Genomic DNA, 25,560 nt, shown 5'->3' with positions numbered 1-25,560 from the left:
TCACAGTAAATCATTAACAATCTCCTCCTAAGTGTCACTGTTCACCTGGTTGCTTAAATGCTCTGAATCTCTCTTCTCTTATCAAACTGCCACAAACTGCTGTAGCACAGCTTCAGGAAGCTGTATCCCACATCAACCACAAGCAGCCAGTTCTTCTTACTTGATGGTAACTACTATGTGGGAGTATATAGTCACACAGGCAGTTATTTCCTGTTAATTATATATTTTTCAGTGAATGCAGCTACAAATCATCAGTTTCTGATTGCTCTCCTTCAAATGATTTATTCCTCACATTGTACCTTCCGATCTGTTGAAATGTTCATAATTCACCCTGTTAGCGTTTCTGTGACAAATTGCATGTGTTTGTGAGTTATGTCTGCTCCTCCCTAGCAACTTATGAACTTGTTTGCCAGCTTCAGCCTCACTAGACAAGTATATGTCAGGAATATTAAGTCCTCACACTGCGTGAAAAATAAGATTGTGGCAGACTAAAGTTAGAAAGTGAGGAATAGACTTTATTAGTTCTGGTGTTCACAGGTTTAGTTTCTTTTAACATTTACTGGCTGAAGTACCTGCACTGACATTCCTGGTAGTGGACTATGTGTTTAAGTTCAGATCTCATGAAAAATTACTGATTAATGCTCTTCAGTAAATAATTATTTCTGGTTAGGTCCATCACATTTCTCGGTTCAAAAAGCAGCGCCAACCTTTGCTTCAGGCAAAGCCTCCTCCCTATACCCTCGTTTGCAAAGGCTCTGATTTCCTAAACCACTTATTTTAACCCGAAGCACCGCATTTACAGTCATGACTCAAAGCCTGGTTTTGCTCGTTTCAGGTGTGATTTATTGTCATGCCAAACCACTATCTCAGCAAATTTCAATCCCAAACTCTCAGATACGAGAATTTCTGTGGAAAAAAGGCTCATTTTGCCACAGGTTACTTGAAACATTTCAGAGCTGGCATGAGAAGGCAGCTGTGTACATCACGTAGGCCGAACTGTGAGGCGCTACCTGAGAGGCTTAACGAGCTTTTTGCCATAACTCGGGCGTTTAACGGACACCGGGGTCCGCTACCGAGGCTCGAACAAAGCACAAGGCAGCACCACCTCTGCCCCCTTCCTCCCCACACCGAGGCCGTGCAGAAAGCCCCAAAACCAGCATCTTTAGGGCAGGACAGGGCTGGAATGGGCAGCGCACGATTACCCTCAGCGCCGGGTCTGCCGCCATGCCGCGGCCCCTCAGCGCCTCCCGCCCCCTCCCCTCGCGAAGCCTCGCGAGAGGCGCCCGCCCGCTTCCATGTTGCCACGTTCAAAGCCGCCGGCAGCGGCGAGCGCGGCGGACACGCGCGCACCCCGCACTCCGCCGCCCCTCCCCTCCTTTTCCCCTCCCAGCCAATGGGCGCCGGGCCTTGCCGCGCCTCCTTCCCCTGCGCGCTTCCCCATTGGCTGTCTGCCGGCGGGGGGGCGGGGCTAGGCGCCGTGCCGCGGGGGGCCGCGGGGCGCTGCCTCAGGCAGGGAGGAGGGGGCGGTGGCTCCGGACTCCTCCTGCCGCCGCTCCGCGCCGCCTGCCTACCCGCCATGGCCTCCCGCAGGAGCTCCAGGGGAACCGGCGGCACCCCTAGCCCCGGCCCCAGGCGAGGTGAGCGGGGGTGGGGACGGGGATCCGGGGCTCACGGGGGCAGCCCGGTAACGCACACACCGCGTGTCGGTGGTTTGGGCAGGGCAGAGCATCCCCGTGTGGGTGTCAGGGCGCTGCCGGGGTCCCTGCGCGGCCATACGGGGCTGCGAGCCAAGGACGCGACCCTGTGGGAGGCTGCGGGTCAGCAGAGCCCCGGGGATGGAGCGTGGTGGTGGCGCTCAGGTAGCGCCTGCAGCAGTAAAAAAGGACGAGCCAGGTGGGGTTAGCTTGCCCATCCTGTAAAATGGTTGAAAAAGGTTGCAGCCACGAGCAGTTTAAGTGAAAACGAGGTGGTATCGCAGGGCTCGCTGGGGTGGGTGGTTGTGGTTTTAACCCTTTTTCAGCTTGTGGCGTATGTGGCAGACTGATCCGCTTCCCTGGGCTGTGCTTCCCCGCTGGCCATCCCCCAGCGCTAAGCGAGCTGAAACCAGAGGCAGCGGCAATGTGTTAAGCACGTGCATCCCGTCCGTGTGTAATTTATTCACGCTGCAAAGATTCAAGCGGCCCTGCTGCTGTTTTCAATATCACTTTCAAGGTTGGTCAACGTTTTTAAAATAGCTTTATCAGGAAATTAAATCTCTTAAGTGTTAAAGCGTTCTGTGGGTTTTTATTTTCAGCCTGTGTAAAGTCGCATTTTTTTGTATTAAAAGCTCTGTGGTTTGTGCAATTCAATTGCACGGCCCCTCTGTATTTACTGTTATCTACCAGGGGGTGAAGAACTACGAGTAATGTGTTAGGCTCTCTCCTGAGATGTAGCCTCTTTAATTCAGACACGTGGCTTGCTAGTTTAACTCCTAGTTAAATCTCTTGGACAAGTGTAGAAGTCATGGCGTGGTGCTGGTGCAGTTTTCGTAGCTGTAGCTGCAGCAAGAAGTACGGGATGATGACTGACCCCTGTGTGAATACAGGAAGAGCTGGAGGTGTGGGATCTTCACAGCAGCCGGTGAGCATCCCACAGCTGGGGGATGTGAAAGCGAGAGGAGGAAATAATTTTGAGGTGTGAGGCATGGAAAAACCTCAGCTTTGAGGCAGCTTCTGGTTGCCCTGTAGTATATTCACTCCTGCAGCAGTTCATGGGAGAGGTCTTGGCCTCTTGCCAAGGCATTGATCATAGTTCTGAAACCACGAACTTCGTGGTGCATCTCACGGTTGCTGTGCTGAAGGCAGTGCCTGAATCTGAACACAGCAGCATGCTTTTAGGTTTCCCCATTGACAAATATTCACAGCAATCTGACAGGTAATGTCTGATACAGTACTAGCTGTAGTGTTTCTGTAACTGATTCCAGTTGCATTGAAATACCAGAAGTGCAACCGAATGTTCTTAAGAAATAGAACTCTACCCCTTACCTTCAAAAGTCATATACTAAAAACTGTCCAGCTCTATGTCAGTCCTAACAAGAACAGAAAAAATCTATTTGCTTTTAAGCTTTCTACTCCTATTTGTGGGATTTTCTTTGAGAAAAGAAATTTTCCAGAGTTGTATGTACCAATGATTGTATTTGGAGAACGGAAGCAAAAAAACAGGTGAAAATCTGACAGTATGGGGATACTAGAGGGAAACGTGTTTGTTATTATCTCTGCTGGACAGTTATCTTCCTCTCATTAAATTACAGAATTCACTGTTCAAACTATGGCCTCTTAAAAGGAAGAAAATCAGTTTTAAACAGCTAAATGAAGTAACAAATAGTTGCTGAAATATTGTTTAAAGCTTCATTAGGTGAGGAACAATTTTGGTATAGGAACAAATGTGTATCACCTGGTCGTGAATTAACTGCCTCAGATTTCATGAGGCAGGAAACTTGGAAATGTCTGGGGCATTAGCACATGGTTATGGAGAGGCCTTCCAGCAAGACTGAGGATCAGCAATGTAACTACTTCTAAAATACAGACAGATGGAAAAAGTCTTCGTGACTATAAGCCACGTTTATCTGTGGAAGTAAGAGTACTGACGATAAGGCATCTGATTTCATGTGGCAATGTCGGTGTCTTTTATAGTATGCAAGCAAGTACTTAAATATAATTCTCACTGATGATAGAGTTATGCATGCTTGCTGTCTGTTTTCTTTCTAGTTGTAGCTGTGTTTGAATGGAGGGAGGTTTGTTTGACATTAAAACTGAAAATGCAATTTCTGATGTGTCACTTCTGCAATGCTGGTTTATATAATGGTGTAATACGAATTTCATATTCTGTACCTGTTTAGGCGGTTTGTGAAATATGTTTACATGCAATAGACCTGCTCAGTGCTTGAACAGAAACATGACCCATATATATCCACACCTTTTTTTTTAATTCCTTTACTTTCTTTTCAGATAGCATCCAGACGTTTCTGAGCCTTATTTACTTTGCCACTGCTTTAGTAGTATTAAGCTTCTCTAGTAGCTGCTTAGAGCAGTCTCTGAAAGAAGGTGGGAAAATATTCCCTGTGGCAGTTGTGATTAAAAACTGAAAGCATCCCTCTAGCTCATGCCATTTCAATTTTGGCAGCTGGCAGCCAAAATGTAAGAAGTCTATGCTCTCCGTAAGAGTTATTTAAGAAATTTAGCGTGAGAGCTGCAGGAGACCTTAAATGGGAGAGTAGTTCTCCAGTAAGCTAGGCACTGTACAGAAACCACATTTCCGACCCAAGGCATTATCTCTGTCTGCAGACAGCTGTGTTTTTTTTATACATGTTACAAAACAGATTCCTACCTTGGCTAGTTCTGAGGCTGTTACACATCTTTAAGTCCAAAGAATTCCACTGTTACTTCAGTAGAGTGCCTTTAATCTCCTAACAGTGATGGAGATGACCTTCTGACATTGAGATGACCTTCTGACATACCCTACTTTCCTTTACAAAATCACAGAAGATGTTTGATTTCACTTTCTCCTGGTTTAACCATGTAGTTCTTTAATATCTCCAAATGCAAACACATTTAAATTCTTTCATTCATCTTTTGGACCTCCTGAGATCCAAAAGTTCATTAATGTAGTCCTTTCATTATTTTCTGTTGTTTTTGTTTTTTTTTCAGCTTTCTGTAAATTTACTTTTTTTGTATGCATTCAGGTTGACCTGATATCCCTATCCAAGTGCAATTTTATGCTTATATTCTTTTATTTTTTTTTAGTTAACAATATCACTTTTGTAAAGGTACGTGAACTTTCACATTTCATTTCATCTCTACTTTAAAGACTGTTTTATAAGTGTACTTTCTCCGTGTGAGACTTTTCCTTAGCTTATTAATTTATCTAAAGAGCAGAGAGAGTTCATCAGCTAAACAGGTCACGTTTGTTTTTTTCCTGAATTTCTGGTCAAGTTCTTTCAATGACTATTTTGACCATCAAACTTCGTATTATTTCTTCTGATGCTTTGAGTGGGTTTGTCTATGCAACACTGTCATCTCTGGGGTCCATCTCTATGAAACTTCCAATAGGCTATTAGCTCTTGAAAGGTATGGTGACTGACTACCAAAGTCACTTTATATTGAAAAACAATCTGTTTGAGCACAGTCAGTTTGCTTTTATGACTCGTTTGCCCATATTGCCTGTTTTTTGAATTTCTTTACTTTGCTTTCACTAAATAAAGTATTACTACAGGTTTTAAAATTGATACCTCAGTGTACCAGGAGTGACATGAAAACAGATACAGCCTGACACTTTCCCTGCACCAGTGCTTTTTCTTCACGAGAATTTTCTTCCTGAGCACTGGACATACCTCACTCCCTTCCTGTGGTGCTGCTATGTGGTAAAGGCATTAAGGAAAGTCCTTCTGCCCCCTTTTGATCCAGTGTAGATGGAAATCTCAGTCTTGCTCTTTGTATTTCTTTCACTTTCTCAGTATTCACTTAAGAGTTTAAATGATATATATATGAGAGGTAATCTTTTCGATAGCCTTTTGGGGACGGAGCTTCTTTAAAATGCTAGGTAGAGAATTAAAGTGCCACCAGTAGTCTCAGGGAGATGGGAAGTTGGAGTGTATTTTCTGTTTTCAGCAGTCAGTGAGAATGCATCTGCAAACTCCCCATCAGAGCCAGTAATGAGATGAGGCTGACACTTCAGGGATTTAGATCATACTAGGGGATCAAGGAGTTAAATCTTCTTACAGAGTTCACGCTCAGCTTAATCTAGACTGAGGTTGCTTTGCAGCCTTCCTCACTTCTGTTTTTTGAGTGTGGGTCCTTATACCTGGCTGCAGAGCTGTGAGGTACTAGGGCAGCCACAACAGGGAACTGCTCAGGCTGAGAGCTGAGCTCTTTTTTCCCCACGAGTGGCTCAATGCACAGCTCTACGGGAGGGAGTTTGGGTGGAAGGGAAGAGATGATCGTGAGTGGGTGAAGTCAAATTTGCAGTTTCATGTTTGTCATCGTGGAGCCAGGCTGCAAATGTGAAAGGTGGACAGTTGGGTTGGGTATGCTGAAGTAGTGGCTGGATGTTTAAGGGCTGCAGTAAAGACAGCTAGATTTACCAGCAATAAAAAGCCTGTGTGTTAAGATCATCTCTAATTACAAAGTGCGTTAAGAGATGAAATTTCAATATTGCTGTTTCTCAAACCTGGAAGAGCCTTTTCTGATTACCTGGAGGGTGGGGATTCCTTTTCAGCTGGACCTTTCTGAATCACTTCGAAACCTGTGGAGTGTTCCTGTGCTAATTCTTGTATTGAATTCTTCATTGTAGAGAACTTGTGCAGTGAAGTTCTGATTTACCCTGAGTGGTTTTTCCCTGCTGAAGATCACAACCTGGTAATCTGTGTGATAGCCTGCGGCTGTCTTTTTCCTAACTGCATCCTACAGACTAGCTCTTTGCATGGAAAAGTTTTGAGATATGCTTTGAAGTGCAAATCATAACTCAGTTATGTCTTTAAAACACTCTGGAAATGAAGTATGCAGGGGTGTGTGTATATATATATGTATATATATATGTGTATATATATATACACACACACACTGAGTTTAAACACTGTGGTACGTGTGTGGTTCGGCTGTGTTAAACCTCTTAAATTAAAGAAGTTTTGCTACCTCCTTCACATGTGATTGCACTATTACTATGCATGTACTTACCCAGTGTAACAAATGCTGTTTGGAGACTTATAGTATAAAATATTTAAAAACAAGGCTTTTGATAACTACTGAGTATTTTCTTTGTAATTTTATTTCCTGAGGTTCTGGCTAATTGATAATAAACAATTACTTACTAATGTAATGTTTCTCACTTTATTCCTTTCCTTTTTACAGTAGTGTGTGTGCAGTTCTGTTTTGTTTGGGTTTTTGATATTACTAAAGAAAGTCCAGACAGCAAGTTTTTGTTGTTGTTTTGTTTCTTGTTTCCTCCAAGAGCAGAAAACTCTGCGCATAGCAGAGTTATAGGTACTTGCTTGGCAGCTAGAGGTTTATGTGGTTATATTTGAAACTCCTTCAAACCATGAGAAAAATTGAAAGCTGATCTCATTTCTTATTCTTTCAGAAATCTTTTCTCATCTGATTTCTTTCCTTTGTGGCTTAATTGGGACTAGCTACTAAAACAAGTTCATATGACCCACATTACAGGACAGGAAAATGGAACGAGGGGGAAAAAAAAGTAAAATTATGCCAGTATGCTATATACAAAGTTGAGAATTTTCAACTTTATGTAATAGAAACTTTTTAAAAGGTTACCACCTGCAGCATTTTTATATTCTGAGCCAAAATACTTCCTGTATTTTCTTCACGTTACCTCACCTGAACTCTGCTCTGCCCTAAATACAACCAAATATTTAATTAACCTAGTAATTGTGGAGGGATATTGGCAACATTAGATTATTCAAATACAAGCTACGAAGACTTAGAATTATACAATCTACCTATCCAGATTTTCTACAGAAGAGAGAACTGATTGATCAAGTAGCGGGTATTAAAACCTAATTCTGCTTTTGGTTGTGCAGATAACAATTTTGTTTCCTTGTCACTGTTTTAAATACAGCTCAGTTATGTTGATCTTGGATTGAAACAGACTAATATTTCTTTCTAAGTTTTGTAGTCTTAACCTTGAATTCCTTGGCTTCATGTTTAAGATATGAAAGATAGGATTTTGGAGGTTAGCTTGAAAGATAGGGAAACAGTTAAATGAGTCTGAAAGCTAAGGTTGAATCAAGTACATTTGCAAGAGCAAAGTTGTAAATTCATTTTTGGACATAAAATATTGTTTGTATACATGTAGAAACAAAACTTGAGAAAAATCACTGAAATGTTTTTGAAAAATACTGTAGTGTGGGATGGTCTACTTTTCTATTCAAGTTATTTAGATTAGGTAAATAGATAACAGAAAAGTTTTTTTTGTCTCTTACACTGTTGTGTTTTTTTTTTTTTTTTTTTGTCCATTGGAATCGTCCTCTTTAAGATCAACTCCATAATTGCTATTACAGTAAAAACAAATAAATCCTGCTTATCCTTAACTGTTATTTCATGTCTATTTTTTTTTGTCTTCTCATATCCTTCCAGTTTATGCTAGTATGGATGCCCTGTCTTTCATTAGCTGCATGCATTTCGCCATTGTATACAGGCCAAAAATAGAGCACTCAGCTAATGGATGAATACCTCTCTACTTTTAAATTTCTATAACAATACCTTCCTCGTGCACGCAGATGTGAAAGTGTAAATATTTAGCATCCCCAAAGGCATCCTGTGCCATCTGCTTCTGGTAGGTATGGTTTACCTACCGAAAAATTTCTTTTTCATATCAACAGTGGTGTTAGTTTTGATAATGCTGAGTGTTGTGTCCTCCATTATATCTAAATGGAAGATAAAAAAAAAAATAATAATAAATAAAGAAAATAAAATGGAAAAAAAAAGAAAATAAAATGCATTTGATTGAAGCATATTTCCAGATAATTGGACTGCAGATCTGATTCTGTGTAGAACAGGGAAGTTTCTTACTTCAGTGCAATGCTTTGGGAATTGGAGCTCTCACTTGGGATAGGGCAGAAAAACATTTAATTCAATTTTCTTCCTTGAGGAAGTTTTGGTTGAGTTTAAGTGCTGCAGCTGCTTGTTTATGGGATATGCTTGAACAGCAGTGAGAGTGTATATGTCTAAACTCTTCTAGTTGAAACTGTTCCAATCCAATGTGAAACAGTGTTTCAGCCTGCTGAGAGTGATCTTGACTCTGTAGGTCAGCTTGGTCCAAAGTTGTCTGTCTTACCTGGAAAGGAGGGGAGAAACTGGGGTTCAGTTTTTGTTACACACAGCTTCTCTCCTACAGATTTTTGTTCTCATTGCTTAAAAATTTGACTAGAAGAATGAGCAGCTTCATCGTGAAGGACTAAAAGTTTTGTCCTTGTATTCTTGGGCACACTAAAAAACCGTGTCTTGTTCCTCAACTCCCTGACATCCTGCCTAAGTGCTGCGTTCCAGTGATGCTGCAATGGCAATGCCTCTAGGCAAGGGAGGAGCCTTCCTGCAGTCCAGTGGGTGCCCTACAGAAAGAACTCTGATCCTAGAGGTTTCTACACGCTTTTTGATGCTTTTGATGCTTTTTTTCTTTAATTAGGCTACCATCAGTATCTCTGATCAGTCTGCTTAGTTGTTGAGTCTCCAATTTGACTTAGTAATCCTATTCTTTTCTTTGAATGTTCATTCAGTTGGTTAGTTTACTGTAACAAATCTTGTAGGGACTGAAAAATAAGGAATTTAAAGTTTTATATGAGGATTGATTATATATCAAATGCATAAAAGTTCCTCATACACTTCAGCAAAAATCTGGAAAGTGGGTGCCAGAGGGACAAAATTATTTTTCATTTGACTAATTTATTATTTCAACTTTAAGTCTTGGTCTTTGTGTTTTCTTTGAATCATACCATTTTCTGTTCAATCTGGTTCTCTTTTTGTAACTAGTAGGTTTCTGATTTAGTTCATTAAATAGGCCTTTGATAACATGCACAAGTATCTGCAATCACGTAGACGAGGGTATATTACGTGCAGAGCAGAGATAAAGATAATCAGAGAAAAACATGTTTTTCCAAGGTTGCAGTGCTGAAGATTTCTTAGATACCAGAAATATATCTTTTTTTTTTTTTTTTTTTTTTTATTACAAAGAGTTTATATTGCATTTATTAAAAGCATTAGAAGTAACCACAGACAAAACACCAACCCTCTCACCATTTCTGAAATACATTTTGTAAAAGAACATCAAAAGCTCAGATTTGTCCATTAAAAATGTATTACTACCACCCTAGGTACACTGAATAAAACTTTAAGATTAAAATCAATTTTACTTAAGTATAGCACTTGTAATTGTTATGTATTGCACTCTAAGTCTGTGAAGTTCAAAATGTATGCTCATTGAGTCTAGATCTTAAAATACATTCATGAAAAATTATATGGTGTGTATATACATATGTCTATATATTTGAATGTATGTATGCATACAGAAATACATGAGGTATCTCTCAGTAATGAGACATAAAAATATTTAATATGAAGGGTGAGAATAATATCAACAGACAGTGCTGTAAACTTCCTTTTTTTTTTTTTTTTTACTCAAAATACTTGGACCCCACCTTTTTAAAAAAAAAAAAAAGTGAAAACTGCAAAATAATTGCCATTTTATTGTTGAAAATGGTTTGCAATAGTTGTTTTTATCTGTTAATCTTATTTGATAAGGTCGTTTGGCAAAAATGTCAAACAGTACTCAGCCATGCAGTTATTTTCTATATATTCATTGCTACTGATTCATCTCTGTTAGTGGTAGGGTAGTTTACTGTAGTTTACTTTAGATTTTTATTTCTCTCGCTTTTTAGTATTGCTCTTTATTATTATCATTTTTTTTAAACCAAGATTATATTAAATTTTGCATATCATTTGACATAACTTTTACTTCTGCGAAGCTACATTTGGATATATTTTTCTGCTGAGGTTAGCACTTAGCTCTTTATCTAGTTTTTGGTAACCACTTTCTGATACGCAGCCTTCTCTTCATGTGCAAGAAGTCTGTGCTGTTAACCCAGCTGATCCCAATCTCAAATTTTGTTTTAAATATTCAATTATCTTTTTTCTTGGATAATACTAAGCAAAATTGCATTAATTTGTGTGTTTATAACAGTTTAAAACTACACTATTTAGAAATGTGTAAACTATATTAACTAGTAAGTGTTAATGTATGTTGTTCATCATGAGTCTGATTAGTTCAGGTGTGCTGCCTTTTGGTCCTTCTTCCTTTTGATGAGTCTGAAGAGTTTCCCAAGTTTAGCTGTAGCCTCCTTTTCAGGAAGGAATATTTTTGCCGTTCAGGGAATACCCGTTCTTGTAATCAGTTTAAATGTCACAAGGTAAAGCTGCGGATACTTTGCTAAAGGTCAACATATGCATGTTAATGTGTTTGTTCAGATCAGGAGTGCACACTTGAAATTAATTTCTAGACAGTCTTCGCACTCTCTGCTGTTATTCATTGTGCAGCTGTCCCAGAATATACTTGATTTCATTTTGAAGGAAATGAGACAAAGTTGTGCTGCAACTGCTTATCAGTGATCAACCAGATTAGATCTAGTTCCCCAGGGCTCTAAGGGCCAGTTCTCTTTATTGTTTTCATATATGGATGTAGGACTTGAAGGTATATTAAGTTTGTGTATTACACTAACTTGGGAGGAGCTGCTGACTCTGTAAAGGGTAGAGAGGTCTTAACAAATTAAAGAGCTGGGCAGTCACCATAAATATGAAGTTTAACAAGAGCGAGTGTTGGATTCTGCACTGGGACGGGGCAACCCTGGCTCTGCGTACAGACTGGGGGATGAGAGACTGGAGAGCAGCCCCACAGAAAGGGACCTGGGGTGTCTGGTTGTTGGTGAGCTGAACATCAGCCAGCAGTGTGCCCTGGCAGTCAAAAGGGACAACCGTATCCTGGGATGCATCGGGCACAGCACTGCCAGCTGGTCGAGGGAAGGGATTGTCACTGTGTGCAGTTTTGGGTGCTACAGCACAAAATGGACATAAAACTATCAGTGAACGCCCAAAGGGTGGCTACAAAGGGTCTAGAGGGGAAGGTGTATGAGTAGCAGCTGAGGTCCCTTGGTTTGTTCAGCGCAGAGCAGGCTGAGGGGAGGCCTCATGGCGGCCTGCAGCTCCCTCACAGGGGAGCAGAGGGGCAGGTGCTGAGCTCTGCTCTCTGGGGACAGTGACAGGACCTGAGGGCACGGCATGGAGCTGGGACAGGGGAGGGTCAGGCTGGGGGTTAGGGAAAGGTTCTGCACCCAGAGGGTGGTCGGGCACTGGGACAGCTTCCCCAGGGCAGGGGTCACAGCACTGAGCTGCTGGAGTTCAAGAAGTGTTTGGACAACGCTCTCAGGCACATGGTGTGATTTTTGGGTGGTCCTGTAGGAGCCAAGAGTTGGACTCGATGATCCTTGTGGGTCCCTTCCAACTCAGGATATTCTATGACTCTAGTTCTGAAGTAACACCCCCTCCCCCCCCCCCCAAAACAACAACAAAAAAATATGTGATGTGGACTTCAGAGTTGTATGTTCTGTAGATCCATTTGTAATGAAATACAGTATCTGTAAATGCACATACAACCTAGTTGAAGCCTAATCTAAAACCTATCAAAACATTGTTTTATATGCAATATACTATAATAGAACTTAATAGCTTATTAAGAGGAATCATTTTGATTTCAACATTTATTGAGAGAATTTTTCCCCTTTGTTTAATTTTTTCTCCTATTTTATTATAACTCCATTGTGCATCATATATGTTGCTGTAACATAGTTGTCAGAAGGTCTTTCTTAAAGCACCTGTTCTTTTGTATTCGTGTGGCTTTAAAAAAAGTTAAGATATGCTGGTTATAGAATCAACTACATGTACTTTACATCCCTTTGGAAACTCACTTGAGAGTTATTTCTCACCTTTGTTCTCTCTTAAGCTACTTGGAGTTGCATTTGGGGATTAGTTAGTTGCTGGATCTCAAAACCCCAGGAGGTATATGATGTTTTTCCAAGTACCTGTAACCCTTTACATATTTTTAAACAAGGGTGAAGGAGGAAGGGCAAAATGCTAGGTACTAACGCTTTCATCAGGACTACTGTTAATGAGAGATGAGTTGGTTTCTCCTCCTCAAAAGGAGCTGCATTTGGTTTGAAATGCAGTAGGGGGGGGAAAAATAGTTTGCTAAAATAGCAAAGGTAAATATGTTGAATAGTGTATTAGTGTTTTTTTTTTTGTTTGTTTGTTTTCCCTCCTCTTCTTTTCTGGCCCTTAGGAAGAAAACAGTATGCTGGTCGTTAATTTTTTGTTAGCTTTAAATTGTGAAGGTAGGGTGCATGTTGTCAGAATTTCAGAGTTCATTAATCCTTTTTGGGAAGGGGGAACAAAGGAAAATCAACACTTCAGCTGCTTTTAACAAATAATACAATAGAAATTTTGCCTGTTTTACCTTCCCCTGCGTTGCACTACAAGGAAACAGGCTTTGCTGTGGCAAAGTTGTCAGTATCCCTTCTTTGGGTCTGCCAGAAGCAATATGAGGTGCAGTAGGGGAATCGTTCTGATCTGAAAATTCTTTAGCAAGAATGTGCCTTGTTGATTTCAAGTAACTGTTAGACAACTCAAAGCTATCTTTGAGAAATTGGCTGTCTTTTAAAGTGGTTAGCAAGTTTCAAATGATCAGGGAAGCCTGCTAGAGGATTGCCAACATGGAGAAAGTTTCTTGGGTGAGGGCCAGCTTAACAAATGCAAGCAGGCAAGCTTTGTGTCCAGACTTGTGTTTCAGCTTGTGCTGGTGGATTTAACGCCTTTAGAACTCGGGCACTGAGGCAGCACATACTGGAGCAAAAGTGCTATGGTACCACGTGTTTGGTTTCATTCGCTGCTATGCGTGACGTTTAGGGATTAAGGGGAGGGGAAAGGATCAACTACCCAGGATGCTCCGTTAAGAGGAGTAAGTGAATTTGATTGTCGTCAGAACTAGATTGCCATATGAGTTCTGAAAAGTGTTTGGCTCATGAAGATAACTGCTCTAAAAATAGATTTTTGGAGGAGAGTTTTCACTTAGGTCCAGTTTCGGGTTCCAGCTGAGCTAGCTTTAAGCAACTTGTTTGCTCCTGTTGCAAGACTACAGTGAAGATAAATCACTTCTTATTCTACCTTCAGCATTACTTTTTGGAGATACCGACACGCTCATTTTGTCTGGAAATCAAACGCTAATGTTATGGCTGATGACACAGGTACAATCCTAACCTTTTTGTGAGCAAACAAAAAAATGCATGGTTATAAATACTGGCTATGTTCACTTCTGTAATTGGCAAAATAAGTAGCTTGCTGTGGTATCTTGGTGTTTTCTAGTCACTTTGCTGTTAGAGTCTGTTACAGACTGCCTCTGTTTTTGATTAAATGTTTTCTGAAGTAGAGATATCTCATGGGTTTCTGGCAGATGCTTAATTATAATTTAGTTTTTGCATGAGTAGAACACACAGTAATATGTAAGAGACACTGGTTTGTATGCAAATATGACTTGAGTTATTTTTGAAGTATGCCAAATTGCAAAGTGTCTTGCTAAGCTAAAGTAAAGAGATTTTTTTTTTTTTTTTTAATGTGGCTTTGTTGTTGTTATCTAAGCAGGACTCTTAATTTGGTTGAATGAGGTATAGGACTTTTAAAAATTTGCTGGTGAGGCATGCAGCACAATTTAAGACTTTATGTCTGCATAAAGCCATCTGGTGGTGTAAGCAAAAGCTTACCAGATATGGAAGGTGACCTACTTTTGACATGGCCGGCAGCACATGCAGGGAAAGGACTTGAATTTAGAATTAGCGGTCTGGAATGTGTTCTCAGCCAGAGGCAGTCTTCTGTAATGGCTCTCAATTTTTTGGTCTGTGTGTGTTTGGCTGTTGGAGATCACATGAATTTTATGTTACATAACTTCCATTTAAATTAGCATTACCTGGTAAAGCTGCTGTGGCTGAATTCTTAGCAGAATTAGTCAAGAATTTTGGAAATAAAATGCCTGTAAGGTAGGAAGGCGCAGCATAAAAATGCATTTTTGTGACTTGAGAAAGATGTTTTTATAACAGCATCTGTTTAAGGGATTTTCACGGAACAATGTGATAGCCATTTTCATGGAGATAGAAAAAGAGAAAAGAAAAAGAACAATTACACTTAATTACTTAAACTGCCTTTTTTTTTTTTTTTTCCATTTTCCTATTCCTCTCTTTTATTAAATAAAACCCATTTCTCCATAGGCAAATAGCAGGAAAGTACAGAACAAGTAAAGTAAGAAAGATAAATAAGTATGACATACAGTAAAATGCTCCTTTCTTTTTGCCTCTAGTTTGCTCTAGAAGAAAGTTGTAACCTGGAATAATTTAAAATGTTTTTGGCTAGTGCTCCCTTTTTAAATATATGTATGTGTCCATTGACTTCACTGGAACACAGGTGTAACGAAGTTCTGCTATTACACAGTTGATTTTTGAATATTAAAATTTCCAGTTCAAGGGTGGTTTAAGCAATTTTCATATACAGTTGATAAAATTATGAATGCATTATCACATGCTGCTTGCTTCTGCGTGCATTTTCAAGGTGCTTGTACATCTTTCTTACATGAGAGAAGTACATAACTTATCATAACTTTGTGTACATATAATTAGGGTACTGTGTATTAGCAAGTGAGACATGCCTGGGATGAAGCTAAGTTGTCAGTTTGTGAATATTATTGGTGGTCTATACAAAGGAAACTTTGTTAGTGTAGAAAGTAAACTAAATATTTGGTATTTGATCTTTATAATAGTAGTAATAACAAAATATTTTTAAAAATTAAATGCTGCACCAGTAAGGGCTGAAGTGAGCCAGCTATTTTTTATTGCTCTGAACTTGGTACATAGCACAATAAATGTAATAAAAGGTTAGTTCATTACAGCTATGAACCTGTTGAAAAGCAAGGTCTGAAAGTCCTTCTATATGATATCTGATGCAGATATAGGGAAATAAGCCACTAGTTTCTCATTATTTATCTCTAAAAAGCCACTCCCTTTTATTGTAAGGAGGAATCCTGGTAATACTTAGGTGTTCAGGGTATTTTAGTCTTTTTCCATGATCAGTGTTGACAAACGTTTTTTGGCAATTAGTATGATAAAGTTAACTCCCTATTTTATTATAGTTACAGTATTTTTGAAGAATGCAAGAAATAATTTTACTTTAATAAATAGCTTGAACTATTGGTTTTCAACTGCTTTTTTGCCCCTTTAAAATGAGCCACCACTCAAAAGTTAGATAACTTTTCTAAATTAACCAAATGTAAATTATGTTCATCATTAAAATCATTATGTTCATCATTAAAATACTACATTTTAATGCTCCAGTGATTTTGAAGTGCATGTACATGTATGTGGTCAAGATCAAAATAGTTACTGTTTGCTTCTAATTTTATTGTTTTAATTTTGGAAAGGCTAGCAAGGGAAATATTGAGAATATTTTCTTGTTTGAGTCACTGCTATCATTTAGTATATTTTTAAAGATATATCTTGTATTTGATTTTTTTTTTTTTTTTTTTTTACATATAAGGTCATTATTTTAAATGAAATTTCTCTATTTGAACGTAAAATTTCAGTTATATGCATCCTAAGCATTATGTGAAGTTTTAAGAACTTATTTTTGAAAACATTAAGAGTAACAGTGAATTTTGAGCTTCAGATGAATCACTTTTTTAAAAAAAACTGTTGACTTAGTACAACAACTAATACTTACTTTTCTGGATTTGAGCTCTCAGCCTTCTGTCTCTGTACCTGAAACTGGATATTTTTTTTTTTGTTCTTGCTCAGTTTCTTTTAACATTTTTACTTACATTTATGCTTGCTTGAGAGCATTTCTTTTTATATCTATAATAAGATATTTGGTCATCATTGTCTGCAGAGTGAAAAACAATATTTTTAATATGGTTGATGGGCAGAGTTCAGGGAGATTTTTGTTTTCTTTGAAGAGTCAGTAAATCATGACAGCTGTCAGTTTGCAACTTGGGCATGGATTGCTGGACCCTGTTTGCCCTAGCCGTGGGACTGAATGTGGCTGAATGGGCAAAGGTGGTGCTTGAAGGGAATGAATCGGGGCTGGTCAACATGGAACTACAGCTGAGTGCCTTGCAGCAGTAAATTTCAGCAAGCGGAGGAATAGACCATGAGCTCTGGTGAAGAGCAGCAGACATCTGTTTGGATGCACATTCGCTCCATCTTTACCTAAACTGATCCTAAATTGGACCAAGCAATTTGTCTTCTGTACTGGTGGTGTGCATTTGAATGCCTCTGCCCCTACAGCTAGGTTGGCCCAGTGGTCTGTTTAGAACTACCACGTCTTTTATGTACACTGACTCCTGTATGTGCTATTAGAGACAAGTCTGTGGTTTGCATTCAGTCCTTGTCATACTTTTACTTGCACGTTCCACAGGTCACGAAGTTGTAAAGTACTCAATAGTAGTGAATCTCCAAACACTTCTAAGAAGCATGGGAGATGTTTTTAGTTACTAGAGTGCCTGATCTTGAAGTTTTACATTCAATATGGTTTAGATTTTAGATTCTTATGCTATTTGAATTTTCACGTTCATTTCATGAACTCTGTCAGTACTAACTAGCTTTGAAAGTCTTCATTGCTTTAGAAGAAATACTTTTGCTTAGAAGTGTTACTGCTGATTGGATTGCCCTCTGGTGGCAGTTTGAGAAGGCTTGGCACAAATGCCAAACATCTCAAAAATGTTAAGCTTTGTGTAAATATACACCAAAGGGGTAGAAGGAGGGGATTTCTAACTAAGCTGTTAAACACACTACCTGTGTTTTTTTTTTTTTTGTTTTTTTTTTTTTTTTTTTTGTTTCTTATAGAGGCTTTACCACTTAGATAACCGTTAAGCTTTCCACTGGAATTCACAGTGATATGACACCTACAAGTCATAAGAAACCCACAAGATTTATAATTATATGCTTAACCATAATTTTTTAACTTGTATACAAATCCATTTGTTTTTAATTTGTTTGCCTTATTTTAACAGAGACTAAGCATGGAGGAAGCAAGAATGGAAAGAAAGAAGGCCTCTCTGGAAGCTCATTTTTCACTTGGTTTATGGTAATTGCTTTGCTGGGAGTTTGGACGTCAGTAGCAGTTGTCTGGTTTGAACTTGTAGATTATGAAGAAGTACTAGGTAAGAATTTTAAATCATAAAAGACCTTTCAAACATACTGTAACGTGCTGTAAATAGATGCCATTTTGCATTTCAGAGAGGAAACCAACTATTACGCTTCATGTGAGTGCTACAGAGCAGTGCTTCACTAGCTAGCTGAATTGATTACTGCGGTGTTTGCAAGTGACCTACATAAGAATACACAATGTAATTCAGAAAGTACATTTTAATTCTGAACTCTATTCTGATGTTAAGATGGGATTCTCATAAGACTGAAGGAGGTTATTGAAATACTTGATGCATTTAAGAATTGAAGAAAACTTCAAGGATAAATCTTCATCTTTTTGTAACGTATACAGCAATTCAATTGGAACTTCAGCTTAAGATGCCTTATTTCAAAACTTGCAGTAGAGGGTTGTTTGAAAGTAGGTGGCTAATATTGTTACTGTTCCTTTCATGGACTGTTGGCTATAGTGTCGGGACAATCGGTTGTCATCTTGTGAATGTGCTGTTGAATGACCTCAGCTTTAAGCTTGTAACAGTGCTAATTGAATCTCAATATGACAATAAGATAGTGTTGTTTATATAGTATCCAAGGATGGCAATTAATGTTTCAACTTTCAAGATGTATGACCATAGGTAGACCTTATGTTGTAGGTTTCAAAGTGCACTTCTACAACTGGTGATTTTACAGGCTGTACAGCTTTACGAGTCTGTTGGTACATCATTTTTGATCTGGACTAATTTTAAGAGAAGCTTCTAGTTTGAAATTTAATTAGGTGTAGTGATGCAAATAATGGTTTCTATATTTTTACCATGCATGCAGCCAAAGCAAAGGATTTCCGTTATAACTTGTCAGAGGTACTACAAGGTAGGATATTAGAGAAATAAGCTTGCTTTTCTGTCCCTTGGCTAGAAATTGTTTTAATTCTTAATTTTTAAAAAAATACTGTTCTCCTATAATGCCATGATAGTCGTTTTTCATCTTCCTAATTCTTTGCCCTGTTTTTGAATATGATACTGTTCTTTTTATTTTTAGTATACTTACAGTATACTTACAGTATTCCACTTATTGTGCTTAACCTTAAGTAAATAAAGATCTTTTCTAATTGGTAGCTTTGGTGCAATGGTAATGACCTTATTTTTGCGTAGTCTAGACCTATTGCTGAATTTTTTTCTTTCACAAAACTGTTCAATAATTTTCTAAGTATCATATTAAGAACTATATTTCATTTAATGTACTTGCACTCATGTTCTGCCTTCATTTAGAGAGGGACAAATTTAATAATAAGCTGGCAAACTGTAAGGAATAAGAGTTCTGCAAAAAGTGTACAGAGTTTCTATCCTATTTGAAGTTAAGCTTGAATTTTATTAGAGCTAATTAGCTCTCTACTCACCTGGTGATCCCAAGACACTTATAATCCTGGATACCATAATCCTATGCTAAAAATTCTTTTTGAAGAGAAACTGGATTCTCCTCTTGATTATATTTAAGGCTGGTAGAGCTGCAGTTACCAGAGTAAAAGTGAGATGTCTGTTCTTAGTCACATGTAAAAAGGTGGACAAAATTTTGTCTGCACTGAATGTAATACAGTTGTTGATAGTTAGGAATGTTCTTTCTTTGTCCAGGAAGTATGTTGCTTTCCTTCTATTATCTTAGCACTGAAAATAAAATTGTGGGTGTATCTTAATTCTGAGAATTTAGAATTGCAAGAAGCATATAATCTGAAAATAAATGGTGGTTATTTGATTAACTTTTGTTTTAATATTTTGTTTCTATTCTTAAACATGGTGACTGTTAAATTTGCTTTTGAGCAAAGCATATTGAGTTAAATTGCATCACTGAATTATGTATTTGTTTTAAACCTGTGAGCACTGAATTAAAAGCATGCAAAAAGACCAAGTATTCAGTCTGAAGTCTATGAAATGAAGAAAGGGAGTAAAAATATTTGTAGTATTTTCCAGGAAACTTAAAATGTGGTTAAGGCAAGACTAAATAATCAAAAACGATATTGTATCAGTCTAGTGTTGACCATCAGCCATTATGCACTAAAAATGTGTTGGAAACAAGCTGCTGAATGCCAAATTCTCTCTTCTTCCTCTCTGTTTTTAGGCAAGCTTGGGATATACGATGCTGATGGAGATGGAGATTTTGATGTGGAAGATGCTAAAGTATTGCTAGGCAAGTACAAACACAGGACGAATAATCAGAATAATCAGTATAATTTAGTTGTAATATTCATGTTCCATTTTTGTTTATAATCAAAACAATTTTGTTTTTTCCTCATTGAATAATTTAAAATTATTTAATTGTGATGTCTTATTTCTCATCCAAGTTGTAGGACTTATAGCACTAAAAGTGGAAAGCACATGATTACTTGTAGGATGGTTTTGAAGTTATCAGTTGTTGCAAGATCATTGTGATTATTAATAAATTAATCAGAGGCAGGGCTTAAGATGCTTTAAGAGTTGAAACATTGTTCATGTAAACATGTTAAGCCAGGTCCATTTTAAAATGAGTTCTAACAAGCCTTTGTTATGTGACTGCAACTATTTGTTTAGTGTATTTTGTACTGTCTTCCCTCTATTCTGAGTTCTCCAAAAGTCTGTTTGTTTTCTTTGCCCTTTCAAAAGCTAAATGGCATTAAACACTTGTTTTAAGCACTTTCCCTTGTATTTTGGGAGAAAGTCTTTCAGCTCGCTAGGTTTCTTCAAAAGGAAGCTGTAATTGCCAGACCTACTTTGTGATTGTGCTAGAAGATGTAGGTAAAATAGCACTACCATCTACATATTCACAGACAAGCATTGGATAGATACCTCTAAAAGTGATACTGGGAACTTTATTTAACTGATTGGTAGAAATATAAACCTGTTCTGATTACAGAAACCTAGCAAGTTAAATAAAAAATGACCAACACCTCCTCCACCCCCTCCCCCCCCAAAAAAAAAAACAAAACAAAACAACAAACAACCCTGGCAGAGTTAATAGTTTGAGCAGAGGGGAAGCTGGAATATCTCAAACTGGTCAAACTTATTAATAGTATAGTGTGGCATGCTATTGGGAAGTCCTACTCGATAAAAATCAGTTTCTTGTCAGTTTATTTTTTTCTCTACTTGTGTTTGAAGAAATAAGTAAGTGTCTTTTAGGGGTGGCATTTTTTTAATCCCATCACAGTTAAAGAAAACCCATGTAATAAAAATTACTGAACCTGTTTGTAGTGGTGTGAATGTGAGAGGCACTCCAGAGATCTCCAGTTCTCTGAGGGTCTTCAGAGATAGAATTTGTGTATTAAATAGTGAATAAGATAACATTTTGCATCATTGTAATCCTAATCTTTCTCTGTCTGTTATGTAGTGTGTGGAAAGTGGATATCAATTTCTGTGGGTCAGATTAGTTTCATTCAGACTGCCAAGGTGGTCACCAGAAACATGCTGCTGCTTTGTTAAATCTGTTTTATGCAACATGATATAGCTGGGAATTCTGCCCATACATGACAGCGTTTCTATTATAAGCTTGCCTTATCATGCATTTAAACTTCATACTTCAAGTGTGACACTAGAAGGTCACATATCAAAAGTTATTTTTTATTACTTTTGAAAACTGCCTTAGAAATGAGATTTCATCTTATTTACATTTAAGAGTATTTTCAGCAGCACAAAGGAAATTGTAAGTTTTATAAAGTTACTGAACATAGATGCAGATTATAAGTATAAAAATGTTTTCTAATAACTGACATAATACCAATTGAAGCTCTTAGGAACTTACTATGCTTGTTGGTGTTTAAAATATACTTTAAAAAAATGAACAGCAGTATTATTTATGCAGACTAAATTATTTTATTGATACAGAATCTGAAAGACTAGATTCCCTCTTGAGGAATTTGTGTTCCAGAAATGAGTCTTTGAAGTTAGTAAAGAAGACACAGTAAGCCTATATTCAACTGCATTAGGGTAACTTTCTACATATCGAATGCATGGCTCCTTTATATTTTTATTTGTGGGGCTTTTGTTAGTACATATGCTATGCTTGAAGACTTGTTGTGACACAGAGGAAAATCCCAGGAAGTCACAACAGGTTGGTTTCTCTGTTGACTTAAAAAACAAAAAAAAAACAAAACGATATTACTGTGTGTATACTTCTAGGAAGTCATATGCTTTTTAATTTTCTGGTCTTTAGCTATTGCCAAACCACTGTGTATATTAAAATCTCTGGCACCTGCAGTGGTTTACTGTTGTATGCTTCTATAACTTTGTTATACAAAATTTCAGTTCACATTTTTAATGACTAATGTATTTTGAAGTTCATTTAATTTTTGAGAAATACTTATAACAGTATATCTTATGTTTCAAAAATTGTTTTAGTAGCTGATACTTAGTTTTCTGTAGTACTTGGGCATACCTAAGTAGAAAGATTAAAATGTGTGATTTTATTTCTTGTATGTATAAGTTACAGGGACAATTATTTTGATTTTTATGAAATCAAAGAAGGTTTTACGACTCTTAATACTTTTGTTCAAGTATTTGTGGATTTTGAAAACTGTAGAAAGTGTGTTCTTCCACCTCTCCTCCTCCCCCCATTCTGTAGCAAAAGAAATAAGAAGAAAAAACAACTGAAAATCCAGTCAGCCAAACTCAAATATTTGAGTTTGTTTTGTATTCATTTTTTTAAATTTACCTGGGGTTGAAATGTGAAGGAACCTACAGGCATTATGGAAAAAAAAACAAAACACTATTGAAGTTAGTCTACAGTTATCTCGCAGGTTCTTCCTATTTCACAGGTATTTGTAAGGATCTATTTACTGATTTCCTTTTGGTGACTGCAAGAGAGGCTTCTTAATCTGCTCCTTTGAAGGCTTCTGTTATCAATAATTCTCTTCCCACTTTTTGTCTACCTCACTTTGATTGTTCTTTGAAAGAAATAATCCTCTTAACTAGGAAGGATAAAATAGTCTTTCAAACTTCTAAAAACTTTGGTTTTGCTGATAAGGAGGAGTGTCATATCTCTGTATTCACTTTAGCTCAGTGTAGAGAAACAGTGGTTTTACCACTTTATATATAACCAAATATATATGTATGTATATATATAGGGAACACCTGTGTCTGTCTGAATCCTCAGAGCTATTTTTAATACCTCACTTCTTTTTAACAAGCAACAATCTCCTGAGAAATTCTACTTAAATAACTGCAGTAGTTAGTACAATTTTTTTGCACTGCAGTTGCAGAAAATGGAAAGTGTGTGTGTGTGTGGGGGGGGGGAGAGAGAACTAACCTGGTGTATCAGTGAACAGTCAAAGGCGAGTATGAGCATCTACAAACCGTTTCTTCCAGCTTGCCTACATGTATAGTAAAAGTGATAATAATAAAAAATACGTATGTACTTGCAAGCAATCATACAAAGATTGATTGAACATTCAGAAAATGTGATGAGATAGTAGAAATTCAGAGGTTTTTGTTTATACGTGGTTCATTTATTCAGGATAATTTTCATACCCTTTTCTATTTTTTATTATGTTCTGTTGTAGCACATTCAAATTTTGAAGTCTTGCATATGCTCACTCTCCTAGAATAGGTGTTTGCAGGAGCAGACAGACTTTCTCTCTCTTGATAAATAAATGATAAATATAAATAAATGTTAATGATAAATATAAATAAATGATAAATAAAACCTGCAAGTGGTTGCATTAACATTGTTGAATAAAGATTTTGATTTCTCAGATATGTGTTTGACTTGATTGGCAATGTATAGACTTCTCCTGAAATAAAGCAATTGTTTCCTATAAGTCACTGAATTGGCATGTTATGGCCTTATAGGGGAGTGTTGTGTTTTTTTGTCACCAGTTTCAGGTGGTATCTACCATGTTTGTGTTTGTTTATGAATTTTATTTTTAAAAGTAGTTATTCTCACTTACATAGGAATGAAAAATGTAGGCAATCCCTGCTGTGCCAGAAGTTGGGCATCATAAAAGGCAAAAATAGGTTGAATATGGATTACTGGTACTTTTTTATTTCAACTTTTTCTAGGAAAGAAAAAAGAATATATGAAATAGTGTTATTTTCTATAGCTCAGACTAAAGTTTTGTTTTTCTTTTATATTTAAAGGTCATTATATGCATCTTGGATAGGTTTTGTAAAGAGTTATAAAGAAAGGGTTTTGGTTTCATTTATGTTGTTGTTGGGGTGTTCTTGTTTTTTTTTTTTTTTTTTCTTTTGTCTTTTTTTTTTTTTGCTTTTTTTTTTTTTCCCAAAAGGAATGTAAGATCCCTCACAGTTTCTGTGGTTCTCCTTGGTGTCCTACTAATCATTTTCAAAGAAAATATACTGGTATACGCCATGTTATATTTCACAAATTTAATTGTCCGAGAGCCGCCTTCTTGATTTAGGACAAGAATAGGAACTGCTTTATGGTTATTCACATGTTTACAGAAATGCTACCTGAAATCTATGTGGTTTTGTTTTTCTTTTTGATGACAGATTCCAAAAAAATAGAGCTATACAAATATTTTGTAATTTAGTGTTTATAACTTTTGATTTTACTTTTTTTAGATACAGGTTTTTATTCTTAAATTGAAATGTCATTCTTCAGTATATATATCTTGGTTAATTGGGTTTGTGTCATTTGGTCCAAGGTTTGAAAACAAATTAGAATGATGACTGACTGTTGTACATAAAGTTAAGTCTATAAAATTTAATCTTTATAGAACTAAGCCATGGAAGAAGTTGGAGAGGGATATTTATAAAACCTTGATTGCTTCCTGGATTCAGTCTGTCGTTTTTAAGCTGTTTGGGCTATCCAGTGAAAAATTAAAGAGAATGGCTGGTCACTCAAGTAGAGGTTCTGGACATCCAGGTGCAAGGATGTGGAACATCAAAGACTTGGAAGTTTCCTCAGAATTATCATTGATACTTTCACTATGTGCTGTAAGAAAAATACGCTGAAATGTTAAATGTCTGCCGTAAACTTCTTTATCTTGAATGTTTCATTAACCTGCACCTAATCTTGCTTTGTAGTCTGCATGTGCAACATGTTCACTTAATTTTATGTCTCAACAATCTGTCTTCTCCCCTAGTCCGCTTTTCTGCTCTACCTTCCAACACAAACGAAGGTTTGTTCTGGTTAGAAATAGGGAAAGTTCTTCTCTGTCCTGCTTTAAAGCTTTCTAATTACCGGTGTTTATCATTGCTTGATCATTCTGTTGTACTTTTCCCTGAATGGAAAAGTTGAAATGTTCTAATTTCGTTACTGCAAAACAGTAGGTTTTAATTAAAAACAAACATTAACCCTGCTTTTGTTTGTATTTCAAATGACAGTTAGATTGGTGTGTCTTGTAGCTCAAGATAGCAAGTCTTGGTCTTAAATATCAGAAATGACAAGCTTGCTTTTTACTGCTCTGCTCATCTCTACTGTAGACATCTTGAGTCTACTTTAGATTTTCTATGTAGCAATTCATAAGGATTACAAAAAAAAAAATCTCCCTTTATACTGGGTACTTCCTTGTTTTTATCTAGCTTTCTGTTTTTCTGTATGTCCTCAAATTTGGAATTCCTGAGGATTGAGGATATCATGTTGAATGTAGGTCATAGAAAAAACAATTGAGAAGCATGTTCAGAAAAAAAAAAAAGGCACCAAAGAAAAAACTAAAAAACATGCCCCCCATCCCTAACAATCAGTCCTTACTTCTAAGCAAAATCAAAATTGTGCCTGACAGAGTAAATCTAATGCTTAATAATATGTCTGTGACAAGATTGTTTCCTTTTAAATATTTTTCTCAGTTACCTATTGCAAACCTCTGAGGT

The 25,560-nt window shown here is 37.4% G+C and overlaps 1 protein-coding gene across 37 annotated transcripts in view; it reads left to right on the top strand.

The window, feature by feature from the left end:
* The first annotated feature begins 1,499 nt into the window (after positions 1–1,499).
* Positions 1,500–25,560, top strand: part of ASPH (aspartate beta-hydroxylase) — a 117,360-nt gene continuing 93,299 nt past the window's right edge. For 16 of the 37 annotated variants that reach the window (XR_014689538.1, XM_084509275.1, XM_084509249.1 and 13 more), the window contains exons 1-4: positions 1,500–1,637; positions 17,638–17,787; positions 18,593–18,637; positions 19,880–19,948. Coding sequence is in view for 35 of the 37 variants with exons in the window: in XM_084509275.1 (XP_084365401.1) it covers positions 1,577–1,637; positions 17,638–17,787; positions 18,593–18,637; positions 19,880–19,948 (325 nt within the window). In the remaining 2 variants the exon portion in view is untranslated. Of the gene's footprint in view, positions 1,638–6,327; positions 6,393–13,540; positions 13,835–17,637; positions 17,788–18,592; positions 18,638–19,879; positions 19,949–25,560 lie in introns of those variants that run through there. The other 21 variants (XM_084509246.1, XM_084509254.1, XM_084509253.1 and 18 more) reach the window with 6 other exon arrangements.

This window comes from Aythya ferina (genome assembly GCF_964211825.1).
Source record: "Aythya ferina genome assembly, chromosome: 2".
Lineage (NCBI taxonomy): Eukaryota > Metazoa > Chordata > Aves > Anseriformes > Anatidae > Aythya > Aythya ferina.
This window is presented reverse-complemented; position numbering and strand designations above follow the sequence as displayed.